Source organism: Ursus maritimus, unplaced genomic scaffold, assembly GCF_017311325.1.
Source record: "Ursus maritimus isolate PB19 unplaced genomic scaffold, ASM1731132v1 scaffold_7, whole genome shotgun sequence".
In the NCBI taxonomy this organism is placed as follows: Eukaryota; Metazoa; Chordata; class Mammalia; order Carnivora; family Ursidae; genus Ursus; species Ursus maritimus.
In genome coordinates this window covers 16,685,134-16,710,666 of record NW_024426885.1, presented here as the reverse complement: position 1 = coordinate 16,710,666, position 25,533 = coordinate 16,685,134, and the positions used below count along the sequence as shown (strand labels likewise).

The 25,533-nt window shown below is 43.5% G+C and overlaps 1 protein-coding gene and 1 long non-coding RNA gene across 3 annotated transcripts; one reads left to right on the top strand and one right to left on the bottom strand.

Moving 5' to 3' along the window:
• The first annotated feature begins 2,275 nt into the window (after positions 1–2,275).
• PLEKHS1 (pleckstrin homology domain containing S1) lies at positions 2,276–23,000 on the top strand. Of its 2 annotated transcripts, XM_040624629.1 has the most exons (13): positions 2,276–2,458; positions 8,555–8,643; positions 8,755–8,861; positions 9,468–9,602; positions 11,338–11,413; positions 12,285–12,401; positions 14,331–14,456; positions 15,536–15,642; positions 16,334–16,540; positions 17,245–17,346; positions 18,515–18,650; positions 21,091–21,172; positions 22,385–23,000. In XM_040624629.1, the coding sequence occupies exons 1-13, from the start codon at positions 2,431–2,433 to the stop codon at positions 22,390–22,392; spliced, it is 1,320 nt and encodes a 439-aa protein (XP_040480563.1). In that variant the 5' UTR covers positions 2,276–2,430; the 3' UTR covers positions 22,393–23,000. The 2 variants fall into 2 exon arrangements, with proteins under 2 accessions (XP_040480563.1, XP_008682999.1); XM_008684777.2 differs by having other exon boundaries at positions 21,091–22,994.
• Positions 18,603–23,414, bottom strand: LOC103657319. Its single transcript, XR_566803.2, has 3 exons — positions 23,216–23,414; positions 21,105–21,199; positions 18,603–18,670 (listed from the first exon to the last, which is right to left on the bottom strand). It is a non-coding gene; the product is annotated as an uncharacterized LOC103657319 (long non-coding RNA).
• Between the last annotated feature and the right edge of the window lie 2,119 nt (positions 23,415–25,533).

Genomic DNA, 25,533 nt, shown 5'->3' with positions numbered 1-25,533 from the left:
ACACAAGCGGGGGTGGGGGGCAGTGAGCAAAACTCTCCTTTTTAGGCGTTGTTGGGTGGCCGTACGGGAGAGCCTGCCTCGTGCCACCCTGTTGATGACAACTCTGTTATGGATGAAGAGGCAAATAATCCTGGAGACCATTGGCGTGTGCAAGTGTGTTGGAGAAGTCAGGCTTTTACTTCCTCATCTGGCACAAAGGAATCTCCCCTACCTTCCCCAGGAGAATATTGGGAGGATATGGATGGGTAGGAAGCAAAGATATTATTTCAACAGTAATGAGTGTACGAGGTCAAAGTTGACACTGTTCTCAATGAGAAACATTGTGACTATGAACAAAAGCTAATGGGATTTTTTTTTATTTGTTTGCTTTTACTTTTTGATGCTAGACAATTGGAATGCCAAGGGCAGTTCTGTGCCAAGCCACAAAAAGAATGAAAGCCCAGGACTTCCCCTAGGACGGCAGCTTCCATACTAGCTAAAGGCAAGCATAAAATCTGCCCCAAGTCAGTAGTTTAGGAACTTCCTGTTGGTTCACATTTCAAACGGATTGTATTTAATTTTCACCTCACCACTCAGAGCTCAGAGTGAACAGCGATGAGGTCAGGAGACCCAGGGACGGGGCACTCTGCTGAGAACTGAACCAGCAACCCCTTGGCTTCTAGTAAGTATTGCTTGGTTTGAATGTTTTAGGTTCTCAAGGCTGTGGTAATCTGAAAGATTAATTGAGGAAAATTGCTGTTTGGAGCTCTTGGTTCATAACTGTAAAGTCAGAAGGAAATAGGACCTCTTGGTATCATGCTGATCAAATTCCAAATGACATTAAAATGAGCAGGTTGTAGGCAATGGTCCCTGGTAGGTGCCCCTGAATGTGATCAAAGAGATAAATCTGAATGGCTTTTTTGTTTGCGGGCAATGACAAGAAATGCAAGCAGAACTCTGAAAAGGTTTAATTCTTCTGTCTTAAATAGGAGGAAAAAGTAGAGTGGTTCAGACAACTGTCAGGTTAGAATTCTTGCTCTGCTTCTTGTTTGGTTCTGTGGTCAAAGGCAAATGGCTTAGTATCTCTGAAAACAGTTTCCTCATTTGTAAAATGAGTATTATACCATTGTAAAAGTGGTGTCGTTTTACAGAATTATATGTAAAACTATATGTGAAATCTATATGTTTTATAAATAAAAATATATATGAAATTGAATGAGATTTCATATATAAGGTATAATTTTGCTTATATCACATAAACATATGTATTTTGCTTATGTGATATAAGCAAAATTTATATAATAGGTCTCATATATAATGGGTTTCACATATGTATACATATACTGGATTTCATATATGTAATATGAAATTCATATATGTAATATGAAATACATGTTATGTAGGAAATCCAGTATTTATATACATATACAGTTGAATCTGGAACAACATAGGGATTAGGGTTGATGACCCCCCACACAGTTGAAAATCCACATATAACTATCGACTCCCCCAAAAACTTAACCACAAACAGCCTACTATTAACCAGACGACTTACCCATAACATAGAGCTGGTTGACACATATTCTGCGTGTTATATGTATTTTATATACAGATATAGATATGTAGATATATTATATGTATTATATATAACATGCAAAATATGTATGAAGGGCCCTTTGTCTCCTCCCATTTTCCTGGGACTGCCCTGGCACTGCCCTGTCTGATGCTTCTCCCTATTTTGAGAGTCTTACTCTGATCACCAACACATCCCTGGTTGCAAAGATCTCCCCTGCCCTGAGGCCCTTTGCCCTGTGAGATCCCCCTTCTCACAGGGCCCCATCACCATGGGGTTCAAGGGACCTCGGCACAGCTGCCAGGAGAGAGCTCCCCCTCTCGGAGTCCAGAGCCAGGCCGGCACCCAAGGCAGCTGAAGAACAGGGATATGCCCTGGTCCTTGCTTGTCAGTTTCCCTCTGCAGAAAGCAAGTTCCTGGCATGGAGAAGGGCTTATCTTATGCTTCCTCTTGGCTAGACATGCTTTCTCAGCTGCATTGCGTCCGTAGCCTCCTGCCCTCTGCCCTGTTCTTGTCTCTCCTCCTTGGTGCTGTTTCCCGCAGGGGCTTTGTTGTCAGAGTCCCTAATGGAGCAGGAGCCGAGAAAGTCCAGAGAACACGGCTCCTTCCGTCATGCCTCCGCAGAACTGCCACCTGGTGAACACAAGTTGCTTGGATGTGTCCTTGTTACTGTGGCGACTATCAGTCTTGGGGACAGAATGGAAAGCAGGAGGCTGATAACACTGGGGGGCACCATCCTGATGCCCCATGATGGAATTGCTAATCAGTGAAGCACACTGCTGTTTGAGGACTAACTGGCTTTTAACTCTTCCTTTTGCTGTTTGAGGACTAACTGGCTTTTAACTCTTCCTTTTGACAGATGAGAAAAGACAACCAGAATGGAACCCAAACCTCAGAAGAGTCCAGGTACCTGGGGATGTACTCTCTGAAGTAAAAACCTTTATTGAAAATGACGAACAATTCTCGCTAAGCTAACCAGGATATGGAAGACAGTTTTAGTGAGGCCAGTGGGTGGCATTCTGGGACAACGGTTCCTGGTATGGAGAGTGTGGCAGGGGCTGTGGGGTTCAGTTAATTATTTTGTAAGAGCTCACCTATCTAGAAATTTGACATTTTCTGATTTTCATTAACCAAATGTTCCATCTGTTGCTTGGAGATGGTACTAAGACAAACGATAGCCCAGAAAAGACTGAAGACTATTTTGTAACTTAGTAGGAAATTCTCACTTGGAGAAACGGCCTTAATTGTTATTAAAGAGGTAGCTCAAGGTATATTATTCAAAGGTCCTTGTTCATGTTGATGTAGTTCCTAGAAGGTGGGTACTTAAGAAAGCTGAGTGTAGGATGACATAATTTAGAAAGGAATTTATCCAATTTAATTTAAAAATGAATAGTTTTGAGTATCTATTCAAAGCACCTGTTATTAGTAAAGTCACTGTGCTTCATATTACAGAGAATATACAGATTAAGTTATAGAGTCATTGCTCTCAGTGAGTTTATAAATTTTGGGGGGAAGTTAAACACATGCGAGCAGCTGTATTGAAAAGAAAAGAGAAGCACAAATAATCAGGGTATGATAGGAATCATGAAATAAGTGCGAAATGTTATGGGGATCTAAGGGAGAGCATGCAAGTGGTTATGGGAATCCAGAGACGTCTGATGAGAAGGCATTTAAGCCGGACCCTAAAAGATGTATAGGATCTTAAAAGAGATTGGAAAAGAGCACGTCTCAGCAGAGGGGGATGGCATGAGCAAAAACAATGCGTGGGTTAGAGGCAGGATACGTCAAAGGACAATGCGTGTATAAAGTAGGACAAGGGAGAGTACCGGATGAGGCCGTGGCACTCTACTGTGCCAGACCTTGACCTCATACGACCAGGAATCCTTGAAGCCTTTTGAGCAAGAGAAAGGGGTCATTAGGTTTGCATTTTAGGCTGGTCATATTTTTTGAAACAGCTTTGTGTGGTGAAAATGACATACAATAAACTGCACGTATTTCAAGTGTACTACGTGGTAAGTTTTGACACGTGTGTGCCTGGGAAACTATCACCACAATCAAGATAATGAACACATGCATCACTCCCAAAAGTTTTCTGTTATTGATTTCCAATTCGATTCCATTATGCTCTGAAAATATACTTTGTACACCTTGGATCCTTTCGAATGTATTGAGACTGGTTTTGTGGCCCAGAATATGACCTGTCTTGGTGCATGTTGCCTGTGCCGTGGAGAAGGGTGCTCATGCTGCTGTGCCGAGTGCTCTATAAATATCAGTCAGGTCAAGTCTGTTGACAGTGCTGTTCAAGTCCGCTCTATCTTTATGATTTTCTGCCTGTTTTTTCTACCAGTTATGGAGAGAAGGGTCGTGAAATCTCTGACTCTAACTGTGCATTTCTCTACGTCTCCATGCAGTTCTATCAGTTTCTGCTTCATGTAGGTTGAAGCTCTGTTATTAGGTACATAGATGTGTAGGACTGTTAGGTCCTCTTGATTAATTGACCCCTTTATCATTATAAAAAGACCTTTATCCCTGGTAATATTTTTTTTTTGCTTTGAAATCTGATGTTAATATAGCCAACTCAGCTTTCTTTAGACTGCTGTTGGCATAGTATGTTCTTTTTCTGACCTTTATAACCTATTTCTGTCTTTATATTTAAAATGTATTTCTTATAAGTACCACACAGTTGGGTCTTGCTTTTTTATCCAATCTGACTAATCTCTTTTAATTGAATTGTCTAGACAATTTAGACTTACAGTGATTAGTGATATGATCAGGTTTGAGTCTATCATAATGTTGTTTTCTATTTGTCTCATTTTTTCTTTGTTCACCTTTTCCCTCTTTTTCATCCTTTTTTGAATTAATTGAGTACTTTTATGATACTTTCTATCTCCTTTCCTGGCTTATGAATTGTAACTGTTTGTCTCGTTATTTTTAGTGGTTGCTTTAGGACTGATAGTGTATATCTTTAACATATCACAGTCTATCTTATTACAAGTGATATTATACCAATTCACATATTATATAAGAATTTTGCAAAAGTATACTTCCATTTTCCCCTCCTGGCTTTCATGCATTTTATTTATTGAAACTGCATTTTTCTTACACATATGCTATTATCTGCACAACATATTGTCAGTATTATTGTTTGAACAACCAATTGAATTAAAAAATTTTTTTAAAGGCAATGGAATGTTTTATTTAATAAATTGTGTAGTAGGTAGGATATTTGCTTTATTACTTTATTATTCTTTTTATTTATTTATTTTTAAAATTTTGATGTATTTATTTTGCTCTATTTTTTTATTATTATGTTCAATTAGCCAACGTATAGTCCCTCATTAGTTTTTGATGTAGTGTTCAACGATTCATTAGTTGCATATGTATGTTTTAAATAATAAGAAAATGATTCAAATATTTTCCTTTGGAGTTACCATTCAGTGTTGTTCATTCATTTATGTAAATTCGGATTTTCAGGGGCGCCTGGGTGGCTCAGTCAGTTAAGCATCTGCCTTCAGCTTGGGTCATGATCCTGGGGTCCTGGGATCCAGCCCCACATCAGGCTCCCTGCTCGGTGGGGAGTCTGCTTCTCCCTCTCCCCACCCACTGCTCGTGCTCTCTCTCGTTATCTCTCTCTCTTTCTCAAATAAATAAATAAAATCTTAAAAAAATAAAATAAAATAAAAAGCAATCATTATTAAAAAATTTCAGGTTTCCACTTGGTATCATTTTTTTCCACCCAGAGGACTTCCTTTAATGTTTCTTGTAACGCACGCCTCCTGTTGCTGAATTCCTTTAGCTTTTGTGTGTCTGAAAAATGTTTTGAAACTGCCTTTCTTTTTGAAAGATATTTTTGCTGCATTTATTTATTTATTTTTAAAGATTGTATTTATTTATTTGACAGGGAGAGAGACAGCCAGCGAGAGAGGGAACACAAGCAGGGGGAGTGGGAGAGGAAGAAGCAGGCTCCCAGCGGAGCAGGGAGCCTGATGCGGGGCTCGATCCCAGGACCCTGGGATCACGCCATGAGCCGAAGGCAGACGTTTAACAACTGAGCCACCCAGACACCCCTTTTGCTGCATTTAGAATTCTAGAATGACAGTGTTTTTCTTTCGGTACTTTAAATATGTTGCACCACTGGTTTTTTGCTTGCATTGTTTCTGATGAGAAATCTAATATCTTACTTACAGTTTGTTTGTTTTTTTCCCTTCTGCATATATATTCCACCCCCACCCTACCCCACCCCCGCTGATTTTAAGGTTTTTTCTCTTTTATCACTGGTTTTGAGCAATTTGATTACGATGTGCCTTAGTGTAGTTTTCTTCATGTACCTTGTGTTTGGGTTCCTGACCTGCTTGGATCTCTGGGTTTATAATTTTCTTTAAATTCTCTGGCCTTGGGCAGTTTCCTCACGCCCATATACTGATTAATAATCTTGAGTACTTAAGAAGAACTTGATGCATGTTTCTGTGGTCTTCCTGTGTGCAGCCCTCTCCTCTCCGGCACTCTGTCCTGTGAACCCTAGTGCCTCGATCTCCCTGAACTCTTAGCTTTGTCTCCTCAACCCAGGCATCCACCTGGTTCCACCTCAGTTCCCCTTTCTTGTGCTATAGCCTGGAATCTCTCTCAAGGGAATTGTAGGGCCTACCTTGATTGTTTCCTGTCTCTTAGGGATCAGTGACTTTAACCGCCCATGCTCACTGTCTTGAAAACCACTATTTTATATATTCTGTCTGCTAAACCCATCCCTGTTATTCTGTCTTTGCCCAAAGTGCTAGATCAGTCAGAGTTGGCGTTTAGTCTCAGGGATAGGTCAAGGATGGATTTGAAAATGTCAAGACTGGAGTTAGGGGGTCAAACTGGACAACTACTGAAACAGTACAGTGAAAAACATATAGAGGCCTCAAATTCACATGAATTGAAACATACTGAAACGCTTGAAGGTCTTGAAGGCAGTGCGGGTAGAAACAGAGAAATAGGGATAGATCCCAGAAGTATTCGGGAAGTGAAAATAGGCATGATGTAATCACTCACTGGCCATAAGGCTGAGTTATGGTGATTTCTCAGCCTCAGTTCTGGGGAAAACAGTGCCATTGCCGTGGTCAACAAACACCGTCAGAGTTTTCGTGCCCTGGAGCTAGTAATCAGTGTGAATACTGGGGACCCCCTGGGAATGCCTAAACTGGGCAACGTTTTCGCAGATATTTACTTTACTTTAAGATTCTGCTGCTTGTAGGGGTGCCTGGGTGGCTCAGTCTGAGCATCTGACTCTTGATTTCAGCTCTGGCCATGATCTCAGCGTCATGAGATTGAGTCCCGTGTCTGGCTCCATGATGGGCGTGGACCCTGCTTGAGATTCTCTCTCCTTCTCCCTCTGCCCCTCCGCCCCTTAAAAAAAGATTCTGCTCATTGTATACGATGTTATCAGAGATTTTTAAGACGAAATTTTCATAAAATATCGGCATCTGTTGAACACTCTAAATTGAGTGAGAGCACCTAAGTTATAGGCAGATGAGAGACTGGTTTATTCTACAAATGATAAAGGCTAAAGTTTCCTCTGTTATTAATAATAATTACTCTTCAGTGAGCCCTACTGTGTGCCAGGCCCAGTCCTGAGAGGTTTCCATGCATTAACTCCTTCAGTCCTCACCACAAATCTGTAAGGTCAGTGCTATTGCCTCCATTTTACAGAAGAGGAAACAGGGAGACTTAGTGATCCAACGTGCTCTATAAATACTGTTCAGTAACTACATCTGTGAGTTTTGTCCAAGGCCACGTGACGATTTTAAAGAGGAGCTAATTGCAATATTGTTTCCTTCTGTTTTACTTTTCCAGTGTGTGTGTGTGTGTGTGTGTGTGTGTGTGTGTGTGTGTGTGAAGGCATGAGGGGTGGGGAGCAGGCATAGTTGCTGCAGAGGGAGAAGGAGGCAAGGTGAGGACAGCTGCCTAACTACTAGATTCTAGGGGCACCTGGCTGGCTCAGCTGGACGAGCATGTGACTCTTAATCCCAGGATCATGAGTTTGTGTTGGATGTAGAGATTACTTAAATAAATAAACTTCTTTAAAAAAATGTTTTAAAAGGGGCGCATCTGGGTGGCTCAGTTGTTTAAGCATCTGCCTTCAGCTCAGTCATGATCCCAGGATCCTGGGATTGAGCCCCGCATCAGGCTCCCTGCTCAGCGGGGAGTCCGCTTCTCCCTCTGCCTGCTGCCCCTACTCGTGCTCTCTCTCTCTCTCTCTAATAAATAAATAAAATCAAAAAATATTCTTAAAAAAGGTTAAAAAAATTACTAGATAGACTGTAGCATCATGTCTCCATCAGCTGTGCTCCCTAATCCTCATTCCGTTTCCACTTAATAAAAAAGCTCTAACTCTTTAGTAAAGGCTGTCTTTCATAAAACCATGGACGAACTAGAACCACAGCCTGGATGTGAAGGCAAAACCAAGCTTTTTTTTTTTTTTTTAATAAATTTTATTTTAACAGCATTGCATTTTTCTAAATAATGAACGTAGTGCAGATTTCTTGAAGACATTTTTGAAACTACAGAAAAAAAACCCTATAATTTCAATACTTACTGAGATACGGTTCACATTTTGGAAACCTTGTGATTTAATCACTCTGCCACCTCATTTTCAATAGCAGGTGGTTTTTTCTTTTGTTTGCTAAGCCAAGTCAAGGCAGAATTATCCTGCTCCTCCGGCTGGTTCTTCAACAAGAACAGAGACAAACCTTTGCTCACATCTAGAAAAGCCAGCAACGTGCCCCCAGATGCTAAACATTAAGGAACTTCCATGTGTCGTCTGAAGGAAGGGCCTGATTGTGGACGAATAAGAACACTCCTTGTCCTTTGGCTTCTTTGTTTTCCTGGCCTATTATAGATGTTCTTTGCCGTAACTGAATAATTTGAAGACCTTTCCAGAGGTAAATAGTGTTTTCCAATTGAAGCAGTTCTTTTCCAAAATTTGCAGGGAACAAACGGAGTCTGTTCACTTTCTTTTATTAGGCAAACAATTTACATTTTATTATGAAAATGAAGTCTGCAAACAAGATTACTTTATTAAATCACCACCTCCTCAGCTTTTCTTCTCCGCTGTAAGTATTCACCATGATTTAACAGGCCTCCCACCAGGCTTATGAGCATTTTTAAAATCCTTTCTCTTCCTCTGAGATTTAACTAGGATGCAAAATGTTCTCATTTTTCAGTCTTCTTGGAAAAAGCGGTTTTTCATTCTTTCAAAGAGTGGGGAAAGGAGACTTCGTCTTTCCTATTACAAAGACCAACATCGCCGAGGGTCCATTGAAATTGACCGGTGTGTATCCAATCGGGAAAACTGTTTATAACAGCAAATACTAACAAGGTGCATGCAAATCAAAATTTAAATCATTGACGGAAAGAACCAAAGGCTTCACGCTCAACAATATTTGTTGCTGAAAAGAAGCTAAAATGAGGAATGTTTTTGGGTAAAACATAGCTAAATACTTATTTTGTATTGTATACTATAGTTCATGAATTATTAATAAGCACCTAGTAACAAAAGATTTTGATTCACTTAATTTATGGATGAGGGCAGATACAATCATCATTTCATTAAACCAAGATGGATTTTTAGAAAGTATTTAGATTGGCTTTTTTTGTCTTCTCTTTCGGAAATTACGTACAAAACAAAAATTAGAAAACACTATACTTTGTAGAACAAAGACTCCAACTGAAAAAAAGAATTTTTGAATTAAGTTTGAGGCTGAGCAAAGTATTTTCAATCAGTGATGAACCAGATCTTAACTTATTTTCTAAAATTATCGGACAGTTTCCAAAACATTGATCAAGCAGATCCAAATTTTATTCCACTTGAATCCTAATGTAAAATGCTAGTCTTCATGTTTGAATCTGTTTAATACTTTGTGTCTGTATCTGACAGAAATTCCAGTGTGGAAGTTGGCATAAGTGGCCATGAAAAAATGCAGTCCATACATAAGATGTTTAAATGTCGCCCTGATGAGGTGATGTCCATCCGAACCACTAACAGGGAATACTTCCTCATCAGCCAGGATAGGTAAGTCGTAAGATAGCACAGAATGTTTCCTGTCTGTACAATAAAAAATAGACACACACACAAATAAAATGCCTTAAACCAATAAACAACATACTTTGAAGAGCAGCCCATGGCCACACTCTTCAAGACCATCTGGATAGTCTTCCTTATTTTTGAAAACATTTTGAAAAGTCCCGTATTTGCTTCCTAGGGTGGTCATACTGAAGTACCGCAAACTGGTGTCTTAGAACAGCAGAGATGTGTTGTCTCACTGTTCTGGAAGCCAGACATCTGAAATCAGGGTGTCCCAGGGCCATACTCCCTTTGAAGTCCTAGGGAAGGTCTGTTCCATGTCTCTCTCCTAACTTCTGGTAGTTGCTGGGCTTGTGGTGGTAGGACTACAAGGTTCACACAGCATTCTCCCTGGGTACATGTCTCTGCATCCAAACTTTTTTTTTTAAAGATTTTATTTATTTATTTGACAGAGAGACAGCCAGTGAGAGAGGGAACACAGCAGGGGGAGTGGGAGAGGAAGAAGCAGGCTCATAGCGGAGGAGCCTGATGTGGGGCTCGATCCCAGAACACCAGGATCATGCCCTGAGCTAAAGGCAGACGCTTAACGACTGTGCCACCCAGGTGCCCCCCAAACTTTTTATAAGGGCACTTGTTTTATTGGATTGGGAGGCCAGTATGACGTCATCTGAACTAATTACATCAACAATAACCCAACCCAATTTCCAAAAAAGGTCACATCCTGAGATACTGGGGATTGGGACTTCAATATCCAAATTTTGAGGGGACACAATTCAACCCACAACCTTATCACCATCCCCCCAGATGCATTTCACATAAAAGGACCCAATACACAGGGGCGCCTGGGTGGCTCAGTTGGCTCAGCGCCCGACTCTTGATTTCGGCTCAGGTCATGATCTCATGGGTTGTGGGAATGAGCTCCCTGCTCAGCAGGGAGTCTGCTTGTCTCCCTCTCCCTCTGTGCCTCCCCCTGCTCTCTCCCTCATCCTCTCTTAAATAAATAAATAAATCTTAAAAAAAAATAACCAATTCACAAACATCTGCACAAACTACCCATATTAGGGAGGGGCAATGCTCATCCCTGAAGGGGTCTTCAGTTTTTAAGAGGGACTCCTGGTGCTGGCTGAGGTGCCTAATAGATCCTTTAGAGATGATTATCTGTTTGGCAGAGGCCAAGGTTGAGGGAGGAAGCTGTGAGAGGAGGCAGCGAATGCTAACGCCAAAGTATGAGGAGCCTTGATCTGTTGCAGATGAAGCCCGAGGCCAAAAGCTTTCTTTTTACATTGTTACAAAAAGTCAATAGAAAAGAAGACGCGATTTCTATAAATTCATTCAAACGCATTCTTCATAAATACATGCCCTCCCCAAAGGGAAGCATACCTGGATAGCTGCACAAAAGTGGTGCTGACAGGTTAAGGGGCTCACTTAAGAACACAAAAGGAATCCGTGTCAAAGCCGAGAGCTCCAAACCCTATGATTATTACTGTTATTTTCCAGTGTTCTTCCCATTTCCCCAAGTGCTCCTCACAGAGGTGGCGTGAAGATTAATTCTAGGGTGCAAGTGTGGGGGTGGTGAGGAGCCCACGGGTCATTGAAGCTACTGCAGAAAAAAATCTTTATTTCCCTGGTACCTGCTTCCACTGCCTGTTCCAACCTTAATAAAAGAACCCTTCTCTGGTTCAAAAGGAGCACACGCCAGCTGTGAGTTTCTTCCTATCAACAGGGAGAAGATTAAAGACTGGGTCTCCTTCGTGTCATCATTCTGCCATGGTGGAGAGGCTGCACGCCGCAACCCCCAGGTGACTCGACAGCACTAATAAAGTAACAGGGCACGTGAGCATCGCCTCTTTCACGAGGAAACAATGGTAGCTATTCTTTTCCTCCTTAGCAACTGGCACTAATAGGAGGAATAAATAAGCGAAAGCAGGTATATCCTTGTTATTTTTATGCTTAACAGTAGGAAAAAAATACTTTTGTGTTTTGCAAGAGACCCAAAATACAGATGCTTCAAATCTTCGTGACTGGGGTCAGAGGAGTGAAAGGTGACTATGGCATTTTTTTAAGAGTAGCCGAAACTGGAGTCATCTCCATCGTTGTTATGCAAGGTGCCTAATGGCTTCCTTTTGAAGGTGGTTCCTATAAAAACGCTTCTCCTATCTCTTGCGTTTTCAATGTAATCTCTCTCTCATGTAAAGGTTCGTTGCTTTAAGTTTTTCATTTACTTCCCAAGAACCTTCGCTAATTTACCCAAGTCCTTTCTTAGGGCAGACCTTTATAAATGAAACTTGGTCTCTAGGTATTGTTTTGACATGTTTTCTAAGTTCTTCGATGCTGACAATGAAAGCAGAGGCCAAGGAGCAGGGAAAACAAGGCATGTCTATGAGTAGATTCAAATGATTGGAGCCCCGGGGCGGGGTGCAGAGGGGCATAGGCTTGAGAAGGCAGGTGGAGGGAAACTCAGGGCATCTGAAGGTCAGGCTGAGAGTCCTCACGGGTTTGAAACAGCAGAGAGGCATGATTACGTCGTGTCTTAGTGAGAGAAGGCTGGCTGGGGGTAAAAATGTTCGTGGTAGAAGACTGGAAGCAGGAAGCCCAGCTACGAAGCTGTTGTTTAGTTCCAGGTAAGAGATTGACCGTGCCCTGATTGCAATATTGCTTTTCCATAAGCAGGAGAAATTCTCACTGGGTGGTAAAAGGCCCTCTTCAGACCCCAGCCCTGTCCTTGGTCTTTCCAGCCCATCAGAGACTGTCAGCTGCACCACACCAAGAAACAGTCTTCCAGACATGGTAATCAGACTTATGTCTCTCTCTCTTTCTCTCTCAGGACGCCTTGCCTGGGGGTCAGCTGAGGCTTTAAAAGTCTTACCAATGTATCTGAAACCTTCCTCTAAGCCTAACCCACCATAAGAATGATTCTTAGCTCTCGTGTTGATCTTATGTTTGGTCTGTTTCTTATACACAATGAGCCTTACTGCTTGCCCTGCCTACCTCGAAAGGTGTTCATCCATTCTGGGTGCTCCTCACCCTGCATCTGGTATGTGGGGTAGAGACCCCTCCACCCAACCAAAAGCCTGGCTGCCAACCTTTTCCTCCCTTTCACACAGAGGGCCACAGAGTACCTCCGTAAAAACATTCCCGAAACACCACTTGGTTTTCTGCCATACCATCTATAGTTCTGAGATAAAATCAAGGTTCTTACTAATTTCCTTCATTTACCCAGATCAATCTTGCTCCCTTTGTGTGTGTGTGTGTGTGTGTGTGTGTGTGAGTGTGTGTGACTTCATCTTCCTAATGAAATCCACTTGAGGAAAAAAATACATCTGGCCCTTGAAAGTGCTTTGTGATTATACTCTCTGGCTCTCTCAGATTTGCAATCTTCCCAAGTTGGGATAAGTGGGCTGAGTCGTTGGTTGTTTGTTTGCTTTTTCTTCTGCCATGGATACCGTTTTGTGCTTTAGAGATGTAACCATTGACTTTCCCTTCTCCCTGGGTACCGAGCACATCGTAATATGGCATAACCTCCTGTTTTATCTAGTTGGGAGCTCTCCAACCATTTTAAAAGCTTTCAATAGCAGATCAAATTCACCAGGCCAAACACCTCATTTGGTATTTGCAGGAAATGGGTTGCAAAAGATAACTCTTTTCAGTAAACACCTCTTGTGTTTCACTCACGGTGCCCCTTCTCCCTAAAGATAACGTTACCAGTCATCTTGCCTTTTCACACGCTGTATTCCAATTCAGTGATTTTTCAGTCAGCTCCAGTTAAGAGTACCATCTGCCTCGTTGGGGTTCGTTGTTGTTAAAGTTAAGTGGGAACCCTTCTTCATCCCCAGCTCAGCCTGGTCTGGCTTCATGATCTTGGCACTGGAGAAATGGACACAGCTGAAAGGATTATGTTTTTAAAATCACTTTCCTTCAAGGACTTCTTAGAACACATTCAAGATCAAGATCTTTTCAAAACCCGCTGCTCTCGGGCATTGTTCTTAGAAGAATGAAGTTGTGCTTATAACAATTCTCCTGCCATGCAAAGCAGCTACTTTAGTAGAGTATCTTGTATCTGCTGGGGAGGGAAGGCGGTAATTGGTTGAACCTACATTACCTTGAAGACTATAATTCATACTGTCACATGATCAACATTAGCAAATTGCATTGCTATGGAAACAATAGAAGTATATGAGCAGAACACAAAAGAGGAATTTTGAGCAGGAAGAGGAAAGGTGTGGTGCCTTGACCGTGGGCTAATTACCTTCTCAGATGGCATGGGGTGAAAACTAGTAGGTGGGGGTGGGGGCCTCTGTGGCAGGCCTTAGTGCCTTAAAATACTACCCCCTGCCCCTGCCAGAGAGAACCACTTGTTCTGAGTTACAGACCCCAAAGGTAGAGAAAAGCCTGAAAGATGGGCTTATATTTTTACATCGTCAAGGTGACCCAGACACAAGAGGCAAGTTCAAGTTGTGTGGGTTTCTTCATGTAACCTTGGAAGATCCTCTGATCTTCTCAACCCAGTTAATCTATTATGGCTTTTCCAGAGAGCATATGGTTTAATTCTGTCCCTTGCAAAAAGAAAAGAAAGAAAGAAAGAAAGAAAGAAAGAAAGAAAGAAAGAAAGAAGGAAAGAACGGGAGGGAGGGAGGGGAGAAAGAAGGAAGGAAGGAAGGAAGGAAGGAAGGAAGGAAGGAAGGAAAGAATTAATTCTGTCTTCATCTCTTTATTCAGTATTTAATGGAAAAAAATTCTCCAAGACTCAGACAAGCTCATTTACCACATGATTTCTTGTCAGAGACTACTGAAGATACAGAAGAAGAGAGTCATTATATTAGTCCTCGAAGTATTCTTTTAGAGGTAACCCCTTCCATCCATGAATCCTTCGTTCCTTGCACAGATATTTGCGGGGCCCCGGCTGCGCGCTGTTCCTGAGATACTAGGCTGGGTTCGGTGGAACAGAGCAATGAGTCAGGCAAGGTGATGGCTCGCCGTGTTGACACTTGAACAGGAGCCAGCCACGATACCAGGCAGAAAGGGCTCCGTGCTGTTGAGAGATGCTTATAAAATGCATGGAGTACATGAGGGAAGGAAGGCAGGGGAGGTGATTTCCAGACAGAAGGCCAGGTAAAACTAAGCTAGTAAAGCCAAGAAAACGAAGCTAAGAGGCCTTTGAAAAAAAGACTCCCCACCAAATTAAGTACCAAACCGTGCAGTAGAAGTTCAGAGAAGGAGGAGATGGGCGAAGGCCGGGGTGGTCAGAGGGGACTGTGGGACCTCGCAAGGCCTGAACACAGCTTCGTCAGGCCAGAGGGCACAGGGCACTCCAGGAAAAGCAAGGGGCATGAAAGCTGGCTCTGGAAAACCACCATTCCTAGGGGAGCAGCAGGAAGACTGGCTTGACTGGAATGAAATTTTCCAATTACAGGTTCATGATTAATCTGTTAGGCAGGCGGCTAAAAGCCCTCTGGGTTTTTGAGCAACCATTCCCCCAAATGACTTCGTCGTGAGGGGCTAGAGGAGAGCCTCCTGGGGGGCAGTATTTTCTAGGACATTTGCAGCCCCTTGCAGCCCCTTGGCTAGCCTGCGAGCAGGGTAGCCTGAGGCCGGCTCTGTGTTGCGTGGGAGTCTGACCCAGCCAGGTGACATGACTCTGCAGCAGCACCGGCTGGGAAAAAGAGTTCATATCATTAAGTGCCTAGTGATGAAACAGAAAAATAAATACCTAGTTAGTCCAATAAAACAGCATATTGAGAGCACGGGGGAATCCAGGAGGAGAAAGCAGACTTTACTGGTTCAGTGTCCTAGAATGAGCACCACTGTTCACCCAGTGGGGGACGTACTTACTGTTTCAGGGCCCAGAGCCATCATGGGGGAGGTAAAGGGGTACCTGGCTATCGGTAGACTTGCATTCTTACGTCTGTTCCTCTTGTCTGTAGTTGGATACTTTTGTTGCTTCCAATGATTCTGGTGAATCTGCTGCAGCCAGCAGTCCAGACCAGTTCTCCGAGGGAACTGAGGATCATTACATGTCAATGAAATCCTGGTATGTAAGATTGCCATGTGCTTAACATTGATTTTTAACTAATGCACTTTTATAGAACAGTTACTGTTGACATATTAATTCAAAAGCATTAACCAGACCAAGCTCACCACATTATTCTGTAATTTCAAAACAAGAAGAAATGAGGGACACCTAGGTGGCTCAGTCAGTTAAGCCGCTGCCTTTGGTTCAGGTCATGATCCCAGCATCCTGGGATCGAGCCCCACATCGGGCTCCTTGCTCAGCAGGGAGTCTGCTTCCCCCTCTGCCTGCCGCTTCACCTGCTTATGCTCTCTCTCTCTCTCTAACAAATAAATAAATAAAATCTTTAAAAAGTAGGGGGAAAAAGCCAAGAAGAAGTGAGAATGATTTCTCTGTCCCCTAAAACCCTTCAGTGACCACCTCAGGCCATATTCTGTCTCCTGGGGAACTTATATTCTATTCTGAATTTATGTCTCACACTCTCCCTTCTGTCCTCCAAGTCCTCCCAATGTAAAGAGTTATTTTGACCCCATTTCCATTTTCAGAAGGAAAGTTTGTCAGCTTGGATTCTGTGATTCTGAGGGTCGGGCATACTTGAAGACCTTGTTAGTTTTCGCATGGCTCCTAGCTACTGAAATCTGATTCACACACCATAGAAAGTTGTAAATAGACATGTTGAAAAAGGAGATTGTATTAATTTCTTATACCGTAGTTTTTTCAGAGAGACATCCCACAAGACTGCTGATAGCAAAGAGGAATCCCAGGCCCTTCCAGAGATCCAGAATGGGGAGCTTCGCTTGCAAGAACAAGGCTCACGAAGTGCCTCTTGTCTCCCACCTGCCAGTATGGAAGCACAAACCACGAGTGACAAAAAGCGGTCGGCCTCGCTTACTGTTGTGCAATTATCCATACTAATCAAGTAAAGTTCTAATTTCTAAAACTTTATGGGCCCTTAGAGCAAGGCAGCCTTCCTTTTTTACCCAGAATTCAAATTTTAAAGTAGTTCCTAAAAATCTCCAAGTCAGCCAACATTTTGACCAGCTTCCCCTTTTCACTGATGTGGTGGCCAAGGACAGTAACAGAGCTGGAAGCAAAGCGGTCCCCTGGGCTGTGGGTAGCATTTTCAAATAGTTCTAAAAATTCTCCCTTGGCTAGTCTTTCAGGTCCTCAAACTTTGGATCACGCTGAACTCAGTAGCATGTCCCCCAACGTCTACAGTTAAAATTATGGGCACACAAGTTGTATGGCGTTTGGTTATAGAATAGGAGGGAGATGTTTGGGTTTTACGTGATGCCAAGAGCATTTGATGAGATTGTTCTCCATTTTCACTCTTTCCATTGTCATCTATGGAATCATTTCCAGTGGAGAAATGAGCAGATGGGTGTGATATATAACCAACTTGGCCCATTTTTTACTCCAGCGTCTGAAATCTACTATTGCATTCCAAGAGGGCTGGGGAAGGCATTAATGGGTAACTTAAATTCATATTCTCCAAATCTGGGGGACAATCCTTCACTGGAAAATACCATCTTAGATGTAGGAGGCCAAAGTCTACTCAGGAAGTCCAGTTCAGAGCCAGAGACAGTTGCCTGATGTGACTTTTACAAACATTTTATCTCCTAGCAACATCCATGATGAAGGCCAAGTGGAGAAACTAAATGTGTTCCTTTCTCCTTACGACATCATCAATTATCTCACTCTCATAGAAGCTGCAGGACGGATATGGTAGGTTGGAGTTCTTGATTATAAATTGGGTTGGAAGATGGAGAGACAACAATGATATCTTGAAACTCTGTATGTGGCAAAACAGAGAGCTTGGATGGTGGTGTTGCTGTCATCACCAAAGTTCTTTGGTTGAGGCAGAAATAAGGGTGTTGCTGTTGGAGCATCAGCCGGAAGGTGGGTTGTGGATAGGAGGACCCAAAAGTCCAGTAAGCAGCAAGTTTCTGATACTTTGAAGGTAAGGAAAAGCAGGAGGGAATAGGTATGTTCCAAGAAAATCATTCCCAATCAATGAGCAATGAGTTATTGGATAAATGAATGAAGTTCGTGAAGTCAACAAGAATCTAAGATCTAAAAGAAAAAGTTGGACCAAGGTCAAAGACTCCCAGACACCTACTGGTCAGGGACAGACACAAAAAAGAGAGCTTTCTTAAAATCAGCACTGTTTATTTGACTCTATATCCTTTTTAAAACTTCACGATTAATTTTGGTGGATGATTACATTTTTACAAGGGAAGAAAGCCCTTTAATGTAAAGGGGTGACAAGTTCTATAAGAGGGCAGGAAACACAATCTTCCACTTTTCCAAATTTCTTACAGTCTCAGAGTTTCAATAAATACTTGGCTGAAACTGTAGACTTCTCTGTGTCTAAGCTTGCTCATTCCTCCATTCATGTATTGTTCATCAGATAGTCATTGTGTAATCATCATGTGCTCACTTTCGATAAGTACTTATTTAACATCTTCTGTTTACTTGGAGTTATGTGGCTCTAAAATTTTTTTTTTTGAAAGTCGTGCCATACTTCTGGGGTCTCGTAGCCTGGTGAAAAAGATAGCCACATAAACAAGAAAATATAAAATGCATGTTATTTAATTATACAGTAAATGGGTCTTCCCACCGTGCAATAGAAGCCCAGGGGCAGGGAGAGTCATTAAAGGAAGGGGAATGGGGGAGGACCGTGTGGAGATGGTATGATTAGAGTTGGTTTGGAAGAAGGGTCGAGTCCAATAATAGTGACAGATGAGAGAATATTCTAACAGAAAATGGAGTCGGTCTGCTTTAGATGTGGTGTGACGTAGCTGAAAAAGCTGGCGATGGTGAGGAGGGAACCCCCATCTGTGTCCTGCGAGCACAGTCTCACACTTACGTTGAATGCTGTGTCCCACTGCAGTGTGGCTCAGTGGCAAGGGCCCCCGCGCCTGGGATGCTTATTTTTCCACGGAGATCATCTTTTGGCCGTGAATGACCTGAAGCCCCACGGCCTGGACGAGGCCTCCTTGTTTCTCAGCCGGTCTGTCCAGAAGGAGGTGAGTCTTGCTGACTGGCCCTGGCCAGGAATAAGATCAAGGTCTCAGGCAGAGTCTGAACGGTACATGCAAATACATGCAAATAACAGAAATGTTATTTTAGAAGCTTTTCAAAATTGTTTCATATAAGGTAGGGATTTGGAGAGGCCCCCGGAGTGGGAGGCTGAACATCAGGGTCCAAGACCTCCAATGCAGCATGAGGGGGTGGAAAGAGTTTGTAAGGGAATCACATTGGCCCAGGGTGTGTGTTCCATCTCCTTTAGCCAATTTGTGCCTCAGCTTTCTCTTCTGCAAAATTGGGGGTAAGGCTAATACTCATTGTTGGAGAATGAACTGTGATAATATGTGTCAATGGCTTACAAATGGGACTGGCCCACACTAGGTGCTCCATACCGTTGACTGATTTGCTTCTCTGACTATTGGCTGGGGAACGTTGGCCAGGGTCACCTTTTTTACTCTTCGGACTCCTTATCTCAGAAATAGGCCTCACCATACCTTCCTCACAGAGTTATTGGAAGAATTAAACAAAACGTGTGAGTGTGTATTAACAATGTATGTTTACAAAGGGCTCCCCGTGGCTCTGCCAGTGGGTATCGGCTCAGCGGGGCAAATTCCTTCCCTGGCCTCTGCTTATTTCTAACATGCCGCATGACCGTGGGAAAATCACTTTCTTCTCTGGGCTCCAGCTTTGTCTCTCTACAGTAGGATAGTTGGTTTTCAACCTGTGCTTCTTGGGCCCCTAAGAGACAGGGATTGGGAAGAGGGGAGGAAGGGGACAGTATATAAGACTTCAACAAGAATAATCTCCATTTATCATTTATCTGCTTTCTATGTTGGCTCTGTTAGCCCTCCCAGAAGAAACATTTCTTTGGCTTATAATTCCTGAAAACCACTATGCTAGAAGATCTCTCCCAGTTTCTTCGAGTTCTGAGGGTTTGTGATTCCATAGGTCTTATCTCTTCTGCATTACACAGTAACCTCATTGGTTAAACAAATTGCTTTCTGTATTCTCTAAATGGGGAAAGCTGGCAAGGATGAGCGAATTGTCTAAGGGACATAACCAGTTAGTGGCAAGGCAAGGACTCATTTCTTCATTCAGTCACTCATTCACCGTTTATTGAACACCTCCTTATGCTGGATCGTGGGCTAAGTCCTAGAGCTCCATAAATGGCCTCAGCCAAAGCTCAGGGAGCTCACATATTATGGATCAAATAGGCACGTTATGTGCCAATTACAATACAGTGTGTGCTGTAAGATGTGAACAGAGGGCCATGGGAGCAAAGAGAAAAAAAGGAGTGAATCTATTTGAGCAAGGCCAGAAAGGCATCTCAGAGAAGGTCGTGTCTGGCTTGGGTTTTGAAAACCGGGTAGGAGTTTGGAAAAGAAGTAGATTTCGGGTGCTCAGTCCAACAATCACATGACTATAGTATATTTCCTCTGCCAGAAACCCACCCGGGCCAAGTGTTCGATAAAATCTTCTGAAACTTACCAAACAATATTCTGACCCAAAGATCCAGGCATCAGCTCTGAAGCCAGAATAAGGATTTTTGCCTGGGAGCAAATCCAGGACCTCCCCCTGGGCACTGCTGACTGCAGTGTGTCAAGACCGCCTTTCTAGACTGCCGAGTCTCCTGCATGGGAGGGGACAACAGCATTTCTCCTGTGCTGATTCTGCCTCCCCTTTCTATTGGATAACAGTTAGATGCTATGGAGAAACATGGGGTGTTTGCCAACACGGTTATCTGGGAGATCAAAAACTACTTTCCCACCCACCCCCCATTCCTGACCATTGTTTATGTTAAAATGGATGTCCAGTTCTTTTTGAAAATTCTAATAGCTGGTCCCTGGAAGGGAAAAGAATGTTGGAAGAAGGGGGGTGTGGAACCAAAGGAGGGGCAGCCAAGGGCCCTAATTGTTTTAGAGCATTTGGACCAATCACATCTACTTTCCCTCCTGCTGGATTATAGTTGAGAGACAAGGAGGTTGGCTTGGGGTTGGGGTAGGGACAGCGAGAGGAGGCCATGTGAGATTTTAGGAGGAGGGGGGAAAGGGATGTGTGTAAAAAAAAAAAGAAGAGATGCTAGATTACAGGAGAGATACTTCAAACTTCAACTTCCCCTGATCTTGTCCGGGGCTGGTTTTGTATGGTTTCATCTGGATTTTCTAGTTTCAAGAGGCTTTTACTTCTTGGTACAACTGGGTGCATCGGGCCTCATCAGCGCTTTCTGGAATCCACCCTAAAGGCTCAGGCTGGTGGCCGCCAGAGAATAAAAATCCATCCTCCTCCTGAATGTACAAGTCATCCTGGCTTCCTCTGGCCCAGATTTTGTGGTTCATCACAGGATTTTTCTTCAAAACCGGCTTCAAAGGGTGTTAATGAGGACAGACTGAGAACAATCGTAAGGATAATCATTTAGTTTCCTCCTTACTTGTGTTGTAGAAAATAAAACTCACCATCGGCCGGATCCCAAATTCGGAGAAATTCCATGCTGTCGCCTGCACGTGCTCGTTAGAAGACGAAGGTGTTGTGCCTTTTCAACTGGGTCAGTCTGGACCGGGGAAGACACTGAGGAGGAGTCCAGCCGTTAGAAAGGGTCAGCGCAAAGGAAGTGGAGAGTAGCATGCCAGGACCCACTGCAGAGGAGAAGGGACGTGCCCTGGGCTCTGCAGGGGCTCTGCCTCTCACGGCTGTGTGTCAGCACAGCTCTCTGATTTTCTGCACCGACATCTTAATGGCGGGGATAACTCCCCTCTCTGGCTATTGCATCGGGGTGTTGAGAGGGCCAAGGGTGATGAGTATGGAACACAGAGGAAATGTAAGGCCTTATTATCTCAGACTTTGTCCCACACACCACAGAGATTGGGTAAGTCCCTCATCTAAAACACACTGTGCGTTCTATGAGGTCGCGGGCCACACAATCCCTTCTTTGTTAGGGCACGCACGGTTGGAAATGCTCATTCCAGGAAGGCGAGTTTCCCGAGAGATGTGATACCGTATCAGCCCTCCCCAACACCTCCTGCTACTCGTCATGCCCCCGTCCAAAATGCTGAGGCAGAGTCACCTCTTGGACTCAGTAATTATCTTGTTTTCTTAAAGACCCAGTAACTATTCTAGAAGTCGAAGCAGTTTTAGGTCATACAGAGCAAAGAGCTGTTTTCTCTACAAGGAATTAAGGCAACGACTTCGCATTTCTAAGTTTGAAAGGTCTTAACTAATTGATACAGTAATTCTTTGATCCTACAAGGCCAAAAACATCAAATCTTTTTTCATAAACAGGAAAACAGAGGCAGAGAATGAAAGGACTAATCAAATCTGGGAATGTTAGAGCATAAGGAGGCTTCAGAAAATATATCTTACCACGTTGTCATTTTGTGCAGGAAGACATCAAGGTCCCAAATGTTTCATACAAACGAAACAGAAACAGACTCATAAATACAGAGAAAAAACTGGCGGTGGTGCGAGGAGGGGGAGGGGGGACAGGGAAAGTAGGCAAAGGAGATTAAAAGGGACAAACTTCCAGTTATAAAATAAGGAAGTCTCGGGATGAAAAGCGCAGCGTGGGGAACAGGGTCAATGATACCGCAACAGCATTGTGTGGTGACTGCATTAACGGTGGTGAGCAGAGCAAAATATACAGGATTGTTGAATCACTCTGTTGTACACCTGAATCTAATAGAACACGGTATGTCCAAGAGTATCGATAATCATAATAGACTTCCTCTGTGGTTCCCAGTTTCGTAGCTGTTTAGTGGCAGAACCAAGAATCTAAAACCAGCCCTGAGAAACGGATGTCCTCACCCTCGCTTTGTGTTTGGACCGAGGTTTGAAAAGACCTTCAGCAGATAGAAGACACATTTCAAATACAGCTCTGTTAACCAGATTGTCTAAAAATTCTTACCTACTGTTTCTTTTTTGAAGCTGGATTGAAGACTCTTTTTCCCTAGTTTTATGAAATGTAATTGACATATGGCGTTGCATCAGGTCAAGGTATACAACGTAATGATCTGATGGGTGTATATTCACCTGCTGTTTCTACTTCTAGAAATCTGTCCTACCGAAGTACTCACTCAACACAAAGATTATTTTGTAATGTTCACTGTAGCATTGTTTGTAATAAAAAAAAAAAATTCTTCAGGGATTGCCTAATGATGAGGACTTCATGGGATGGGGTGCTCTGCAGATGTTAAATGTTCTACATGTGGAGTCGTGGAAAGATGTTTACAGTATAGTAAGAATGACAAAAGCAGGTTGCTGGGCGCCTGGGAGGCTCAGTCGTTAAGTGTCTGCCTTCGGCTCCGGTCATGATCTCAGGGTCCTGGGATTGAGTCTCACATCAAGTTCCCTGCTCAGCGGAGAGCCTGCTTCCTCCTCTCCCTCTGCCACGCGCCCTGCTTGTGCTCTCTCTCTCAAATAAATAAATCAAGTCTTTAAAAAAGAAAAAAGCAAGTTGCCAAACAGTAGGCATGACATTGTCCTATTTTTACAAAAACAAATTATTGGTATTTACGTATACGTATGTGTGTATACAAAACCTCCCCCACCCTAATAAGAGAGAAATGCCTACCTCCTCAGCTTCTCATGAGGTTTAAACGGGTGATGTACGGACAGCACCTAGTACACTGCCCCATACGCAGTGAGCACTCAATGCCGGTTCTGCGGCTGCTGCTTTGACAATGCCGTTTTTTTCAGTAACAATCATCTCTGAAAAGTAGGACCAAGGTTGGCCATGTGGGGGAGGCATTTCTGTAATGTTTGAATTTTTCTTTCTTTCTTTCTTTTTTTTTTTTTGCAATGAGCATGTCATTTTTATTTAAAAAAATACAAGTATGAAAAATAAATTCTATATATTTATATAAATTTATGTTTATTATATAAATATATATTTATATAAATTTATATTTGTCATATAAATATATCTTCTATATTTATATGTATTATATATTTATGTATTATTATTTACATTTATTATATAAAAATAAATGTAGGGGACGCCTGGGTGGCTTAGTCAGTTAAGTGTCTGCCTTTGACTCAGGTCATGATCTGGGGTCCTGGGATCGAGCCCCTGCATCAGGCTCCTTGCTCAGTGGGGAGCCTGCTTCTCCTTCCGCCTGCTGCTCCCCCTGCTCCTTCTCTCTCACTCACTCTTTCTCAAATAAATAAAATCTTTCAAAAAAACCCATAAATTTAAATAAATGTTTATATAAATATATAGAATTTATATAAATATTTATATTTATTTTAAAAGATTTTTAAATCTTTATAAGTAAGAACCCAAGCCACTTCAGTAAAGGAAATACAAAGCCATCAAGGTAAAACTGTCCAGCAACCGACAATGTGGGCGGAGACACTGCTTTGAAGCCTAAAGGTCCTTCCGTGGTTTGGCTCAAGTCTACACCACAATGCTAATAAAATCTAAAATTAGATAGATGGACAGATCTTAGCCACCAGGCCCTAAGCCCCTCCTGGGATGAACTAAATCCTTGCGGGGCTCACAGAACTCCTGGCGCCCAGCCTCTTCTCAGCACTGCAGCCCGCGGGTGGCGAGCCAGCTGCTGGCCCCTGTCCCTCCCAAGGCTCTGCCTGGAGAGCTGAATGCTGAATCAGCTGGGGGGCTTGTTAAGCAGGATCCTGCTCTAGGGGCTCCTCGCATTTGAGGGCTTTGCTCCCAAAAGGAAGCCTCGGGGCACATTCCAAGATTCCCCCACCCACAGCCCAAGGGTTCTGATTCCTTAGGTCCAGGGTGGGGCCCTGGAATCTGCATTCTAACTGACCACTTGCAGATGATTCGATTAGGTCAACAAGGGACACTTGAGGGGCATCACCCCTGGGGTCATGGGAAGAGGCACATGTGTCTTCTGAGAGGCTGCAGGACATGGAATGTGTGCGTGGGTGTTTTTGAGGGATGAGGGCCCACAGTTTTCAATATTCCTGGAAGAGGCTAATGGCGGCCACCCCTTGCTTCCTCCTCCTCCAAAAAGAACCCTATTCCAGAGGTGAGAAGCCCAGTTTTCGCTCCTTGCTCTTGGCCCCTGGGGAGTGTCCTAACCAGGGCCTGCCAGGGGTACTACTATCCTGATTCTGCTACCACAGGCCCGGAGATGAGGAAAGCGTTGGGGTAGAAACAGGAACCTGGTCCTTGGCTTCAGGTGAAGTCATTCCTGCCAGCCATTCCTCCTCGTCCGGCTTCCTTCCTCTGGGCCTCCCCTTCCCAGAGCCGGGGGCCAGCCACTCTCCCCTAGGATTCAATCTGGACCCCTGCCCAATGAGGGACCTTTCTTCCTCCTAACAAAGGTAGTGACCCCAAGCAAAGCTGCTGACTGAACTGGCCCGGAAGTCCAGTGATCAAGACGTGTGTCCCAGACCCCAGCTCTTGGAATCCTCTTCTGTCCCTAGGCTCAGAGAGCTGGAGGACGGTCTGCTGAGGTGGGGGCAGGTCTACAGGCCAGGGCTAAAAAGACTTGTGCCTTATATAAATATAATTTCCCCAGAGCAGAGAGGGTGGGACAGATCTCCTCTACTGCCCACCCCCAGCCACATGCACACCCGTCCTCAGAGCATAATGCCATCTGTGACCTCTTTCCTTCCAGAGCTGCCTTGATGTTCATTCCAGCCCGATTTCAGGTGGATAAACATGGGCAATGGTGAGGCCGGGGACCGCAGAGTAATTGACCCTTGCTGTCCCTCTGGGGTGGCCCTGTTCTAGGCATACTTCTGGAGGAAAGGCAGTAACAAGAATGGATTATAAGCTCTTCTTGGCCATCATATCCCAGGCCTGGTACAGCGCCTCGGTCTTGCTGGGGAAGAAACCAGAGCCCAGACATGGGAAGAGGCTGACCTAGGCTCCCCGAGGCCCCGGCCACACCTCCAGCTCCCAGGCTAACC